At 47.3% G+C, this 6,373-nt stretch overlaps 1 protein-coding gene across 1 annotated transcript in view; it reads right to left on the bottom strand.

The window, feature by feature from the left end:
* Ywhag (tyrosine 3-monooxygenase/tryptophan 5-monooxygenase activation protein gamma) overlaps positions 1-5,873 on the bottom strand; it is a 22,415-nt gene extending 16,542 nt beyond the window's left edge. Inside the window, exon 1 of the mRNA XM_005344604.2 lies at positions 5,575-5,873. Coding sequence (XP_005344661.1) covers positions 5,575-5,661 — 87 coding nt within the window. The 5' untranslated portion in view covers positions 5,662-5,873. The remainder of the gene's footprint in view (positions 1-5,574) is intronic.
* Between the last annotated feature and the right edge of the window lie 500 nt (positions 5,874-6,373).

Here is a 6,373-nt window from a genome sequence, read left to right as displayed (position 1 = left end):
AAAAAAAAAAAAAAAAAAAAAAAAAAAAAAAAAAAAAAGAGTACTCGGGCTTTGTTTGTTTTTTTGAGGCAGGGTTTCTCTGTGGCTTTAGAGCCTGCCTTGGACCTTGCTTTGTATACCAGGCTGGCCTTGAATTCACAGGGATCCACCTGCCTCTGCTGGGATTAAAGGTGTGTGCCACCACCGCCTAACTTGAGGGCTTGGGCTTTTAACTCCAGATTCAGAAGGAGCCAATGGTTCTGCCCCCTGTGGGCACCTACACTCACATGCACATACCCACATACAGACACATACATATAAATATCTAAAATAAAAACCAATCTTTTTTAGAGCCAACCAGATGATAGCTTCATAATCAAAATGATACCTGATACCTAAAATGAAATCTGAGAGCAGAAAAATGACTACTAAAGGCCACACAGTAGCTGTATACAGCTTACAGTTTTAAAATGGTGGGAAAGATGGCTTGGAAGGTAGAAGGATTAGGAATGCAAGATAGTCAGTCACCTACAAAGCAAGTTTGGAGCCAGCCTGGGCTACACAAGACCTGCCTCAGAACTAACCAAAAACTAAAAGGGCCAGGAAGATGCTTGGTTGTGAAAGAGCAATGGCTGGCTGCTCTTGAATAGGACCTGGGTCAGTTCTCAGCACTTACAAGGCAGCCCAAAGCTATAAGTAACTCCAGTTCGAAGGAATCTGACGCCCTCTTCTGACCGTCAAAGGCACTGATTACATGCACCTGGGGCATTTACATGGAGGCAAAGCACTCCAACACATAAATCCTTTGCTTTTTTCTTCCATTTTTTTTTTGCTTCCATGTTTCTCATGGATCTGGCAGAAATACAGAACAATCAAAGTCCGGCCAGATAAAGGGCTATGGCTGGTGGAACTGCAGGTGAGTGAGAAAGGAGCATGCGCCCCTGAGCCTGGCAAGCCATACAACATGCTGGGAACCAAGATACATTAATATCTTCCTGTGCAGAGCGCAGGCTTCTATAGCTCACCAGGCTCAGTCACTGCCTGGGGAGTGCTCACGTGGGACCTACTACCACACAGCAGGGAAGTCATTCACAAGAGTCAGTCTTGGGCTTGTGAGAACACCAGCCATGTTTCCACAATCTCCCAAGGCTTAACAGTTGGCTCAGATTTCAGATGAATTACTCTTGTTTGTTTAGGTGAACGTCATATGGTTTTTAAGTCCTGTGACTCTTTACATGGAAATACAAACCTAGTTAAAAGCTAGGTCCCTTCCTGCTTTAGGAAACAGTCGAGACGTCTGATAATAAAGACCAAGGGACAACCAACTAATTACCAATGGCTGGGGGTTCAGTGGGTACCGTCCAGAGCTGGTAATCATTTCAGTCCAGCAAGCTGGGTTTATAGTCCAGACCAGTATCTCTTCTTAAACAGACGGCCTCGTCTTTCTCCTCTTTGGGAGGTTCTCCTGCCTCCACTTTCCAAGACATACCCAGCTTCCATTTTTGGACTAAATAAGGGCAATGGTTGCTTAACTATGTAGGAAATATTAAATATCATTAAATTGTACTATTAAATTTTGTTATTGGACTGAGTGAGATTAAGATGTTGTGACTTTTATAAAAACAAAAAACCCCACATACATCAGCTGGGTGTGGTGTCTCAGTCCTATAATTCCAGCACTTGGGAGACAAAGGGGCTAAACAGCTGGAACTGAGTTCAAAGCCCATCTGGTCTTCATAGTGAGAACCTGACTCAAAAAAAAGGGGGGGGGAGGGACAAAAAAAAACAACATTCTCTTCCTTTTTTCAAGACAGGGTCTTTGTGTATCCCTGGCTGTCCTAGAACTCTCTCTATAGACCAGACTGGCTTCAAACTCAAGAGATCCACCTGCCGCTGCCTCCAGAGTGCTGGGATTAAAGACGTGCGTCACCACTGCCCAGCCCTTCTTTTCATAAATTACAGCTCCTCAAGTATTAAGACTTGGGATCCAGCTGCTGGGCTCTACCTTTAAAAGAATATAATGACAACAGATATTCAAACACATCTTTTAAAGAATTCAGGAAGCACACGAGGGCTTTTTGTGTTTTGTTTTTTTGATTATTTGGGAGAATAAAGTACTTCGGGGCGCTCAGCAGGTAAAGATGCTTGTGCCAAGCCTCACGAGCTGAGTTCAATGCCCCAGACCTACATGGTGGAAAGAGAACCAACTCCTGCAAGCTGGCCCTCTGGCTGGTAATAGAATTTAATCTTCATCTTGGTGTTGTGAAGGATCACGTGAGAAGCGAAGTTATATGCTCTCTCCACTCTAAGGAGAACAGCTGGCAGAGAGCCACCTCGGAGGAAGCTGCGAAGGCATCATTACTCCATTAGGGATAATAGCTATTGATCTGGCTCCTGAAGAACTAGCAGAGAGGAAGAATTCTAAAATCCATTGATTCCACCAGAAGATCTGTTTATGTAACTATGGCTGCCTTCAGCCACTGTGACTTCCCAGCTGAGAGTTCCTAACCCAGGAACTCCAAGGAATTGAGTAGTCCAGAACCTCCTCTCCCCCAGGATGCAAGTACCCGCGGCCTACTTAGTATATTAACTTCTCAAGAGGCTACTGAAAGCCAAAGACAGGGTAGCCCAGTGGTCTCCCCCTCGTCCAAAAGAATGTGTTCCAAGATCCATAGGATACCTGAAATTGCAGCTAATTCCAAATACTACATCTCTCACACATACCTGTGATGAATTTAATCTCTTAGACAGGCAGAGTAAGAGTAGTAACTGATAATAAAACAGAACAATTATAACAGACTGGAACAGAAATTGAAGACTTTATTACACTGTAATAATTTTGGCCTATGAGTAGTCAAAGGCAAATGAGAAGACAGCAACCAAAAATGTGGCTAGGGGGACAGTGACACTACCTAACAAGCTGGAACCCTGTAGGCACTCGGCTTGACTGCAAGATTACACCTTTATCTTAAATGATCTAACTCTCCTTTCCCAGTTCAGAATACTGCCCCATAACTATTCCTATCCTAGTCACCTACACACACGGCTATACATGGATTCCAAACATGGCTTTCCCAGAATAATCTCCCTAGATGTAACTAAACCTAAATTTCTTTCACCATGGAAAGTTAAAGCTTACAGGAGAGCTCAACTGGGGCAGGAAGACTAAAAATCTCCCAAATGACGACCGTTCCATCTTTCTGGTGGCGGGGGCTGAACCCAGAGAGTCACACGAGACACGGTGGGTGAGCTAGCACCACACTGGGAACAAACTCTGCTCCTGTTTCAAATAAGCACTGTGTGGAAACCGGGGGTGAGAGGCAGGCTGATGTGGTTTGGAAAAGCGTTTATACGAGACCTTTATTTTACAAATCAATTTTCCCTTTCACACATGGTAAGCTTGAGCAGACACAAGCGAGGAGCAGAGCATACCCTCCCCACATTTAGAAGGGAAACACTGTGTATCGGATGCTCATTCCCTAACAGTCACTGCAGAGGGTCAGCCATCAGTTTTCCGGCTTTTATGAAAGCCTGCCTCATTGAGATAACCCCAAATGCATACCCCACCTCTGCACTACGACCACAGGGGCATTTCTTATTTAGAAATTCCCTCACTTCTTCACCGCTGGGTTTTTAAAATAAGTGAGATGAATACTTAAAAATATATCAAAGTATCCTATAGTGCTTTGTGAGGGATGTTTACGGTGAATGGGCTTGTCTCCAGAAGTCACTGCCCTTGTGCGTGTCTACAGGGACATCATTTTTTTTTATTTTGGAGACCAAGGCCTATCTGGTAGAAGATGGCGTGTTCGGTGCCACCTGGCTTGTCGGCTCATTTCTGCATCACCTTGGACAAATGCCATCTGAAAACTCCCTACCAGCCCTTAGGTGCATTGCAGCCTCTGTGTCATTGTGTGTGACATCACTGGGTTGCTATGGATATAGGTGCGAGGTCACTCGCTCTCCTGTGGAACTAGAAATAGGGGAGAATTAGAGTCTAAATATCACAATCTGAAGACATTTCCAACATTAGTGACCTACTCAAGTCCAGCTTGTATCCGTTAGTCGCTAAAGCCTTACAAAAAGGCAACTGGAACACACTAATACAACAGTATTTCTGATTTTAAAGTCAATTTTTCAGGAGATGACAAAAAAAAAATTGTAGCTCATTGAATTGGGCAACCTGGCATTTGAAAAAAAAAACTAGAAAAAATTAGCTAAAAAAATACCATCTCTCGCTTCTTTTCCTTGAAAGGTTGAACATGCAAGGCACACTCTGGCATCCACTTCACACCAAGAGCTGCATTTAAAAACCTTTGTTACATAAGGCAGGAAGTTAAATATTAAGGGAGTGGGAAACCCAATTATTCATTTTTCTACTTAATTTTGCAATATGCAGTACTGCTCCCTCCTCTGCTGGCAAACTGGACCCCAACTCATTAATAAATGAGTGTTACTGACAAAATGATGCAAATAGGAAGGATTTTGCATCTAAGACAAAAATGCGACAACTGGAGACGGAGACCAGTATTCTCTTTAGTATAACGATGCATTAGGTCAGAGGGAAAAAGCCTCAGATACATTTAACTTAAAAAAAAATTTAAGACTTTTTCCCCTTTAAAATAACTCCTCCCAGCCTCCACCCAGTCTAGGCTCTCTGCAATATGACAAATGCAGAATCTTCTGGAATGACTTGATACTGCCTCCCACCAGTGCTTTGTTTGCAATATCAGATCAGACAGAATATTTTTTTACACTTATGGGAATTTCGGGAGACTCGTGCCTACATTCAAAAGAGAAACTGCATATGTTACAAATTGAATCAGTTAACATTCAAAGGCATATTTAACCCTTTTCAATGAAAAAAATGAAAAATGAAGATGGCATATTGAGGGCCATGAACGGAAATGCCAGCTACACACTTATCCCTCCCTCCGTAAAAACCAGAGGACTTGCTTTGGGGAATGGGTAAAGGGAAACCTTTTGTTAAGAAAACGTGAGCAAGGTGGTTTCGATTTTACACCATTATGCTCGGGTTTTTTGGGGGGAGGGGGAATCTACATTTTTTTTTTCTTCCCGAAATGTTCTTTAAAGGTTGTGTCAGTGGGGAAGATGACGGGGGGGGGGTGTTGGGAGTGGGGAGGCGGAAAACTGGGAGACCTGCTGAGTGAATGGGAAAGGCGCCGCCCAGACACCAGGGAGAGAAAAGAGGAACCGCATCCATGCGGTCCCCCCGCCCCCACGCCTGAGCTGGGAGGAGGGGAAGTGGGGCACAAAGGATGCGCACGGCCCCCAACTCAGATCCCTGGACATTCAGGGTCACATAGAGACCACCCCCCAGCCCCGAGCAGAGACCAGCCACACAAGACCCCGCCCCAGCCCCGAGCTCGGAGAGGCTGGGAAAGAGGCCGCGTCACCACTCGGGTGCCGGAGTCGCTCATTAGGACCCGTCCCTAATCCCCTCCAAAGAGTGAGATGGAGAGGTGACCCCACAGTCACGACAAGGCGACTTGCCCCTGGGCATGCCTTCCACGCCGAGGATCGTGGTGTCGGGAGCGCTAGGGCGAGGCAGGGGGGAGGGGAGGAGACACTCACGTTCTTCATGGCCGCGGCCATATCGTCGTAGCGCTCCGCCTGCTCGGCCAGCCGGGCTTTCTGCACCAGTTGCTCGCGGTCCACCATCTTCGCTGGGCTGAAGCGGGTCGGCTGGAAAGAAGGAAATCGAAGACCGCCTTGAAGGGCTTTAGGGAAAGAGAGGCGGCTTGGAGCTCGCGTGTCGGAGGGCCGACCCACGAAGCAAGCTGCTCAGGCGAGGACTCGCAGGAGGCGGCACGAGATGCGACCGCGGGACCCGGCGCAAGGAGGCTGCGGCTCCAATGCGTGCCGCGGGCGGACAACCCCCTGCGGTCCCGCCCACACAAGTGACGTAAAAGTCACCTCCCACTCGCGCATGCGCGCGCCCCGCCCGGCCCCGCCCGACCCTTCCTTTACTGGGTTTTTCCCCTATTGGAACACTCCCTGTGATTCCTAGCGGTTTTCTCAGCGTCTCCCCAATTCTCCACTGATCTGTACTGTACCCCTTTCTTCACCTCAATCCTTCGCCTCAGTTTCCTCAAGTGGTTTCTCGCCCTCTGAGCGCCCCCACAGTTCGCCTAGCTTCTGGCGCGTGGACTCTTGGGAGTAGTAGTTCGACCCGCAGCGAACTGACCGGCAGAGGAGACTAAGGACAAAGGGGCGGTGGAGACTACATCTCCCAGCGGGCATAGCGCAGTCAGAGGCAGACCGGGTGGGGGTAGGGTCTAAGCCCGCAGCCGCTGGGGACCCCTGGCGGGGATGCAGCCTGCACTAGTCCAAACGAGTGCTGATTCACGGCCCCGCACCATGGCTTCTGGGC

The sequence above is a fragment of the Microtus ochrogaster genome, chromosome 2 (genome assembly GCF_000317375.1).
Source record: "Microtus ochrogaster isolate Prairie Vole_2 chromosome 2, MicOch1.0, whole genome shotgun sequence".
Classification (NCBI taxonomy): domain Eukaryota; kingdom Metazoa; phylum Chordata; class Mammalia; order Rodentia; family Cricetidae; genus Microtus; species Microtus ochrogaster.
This window is presented reverse-complemented; position numbering and strand designations above follow the sequence as displayed.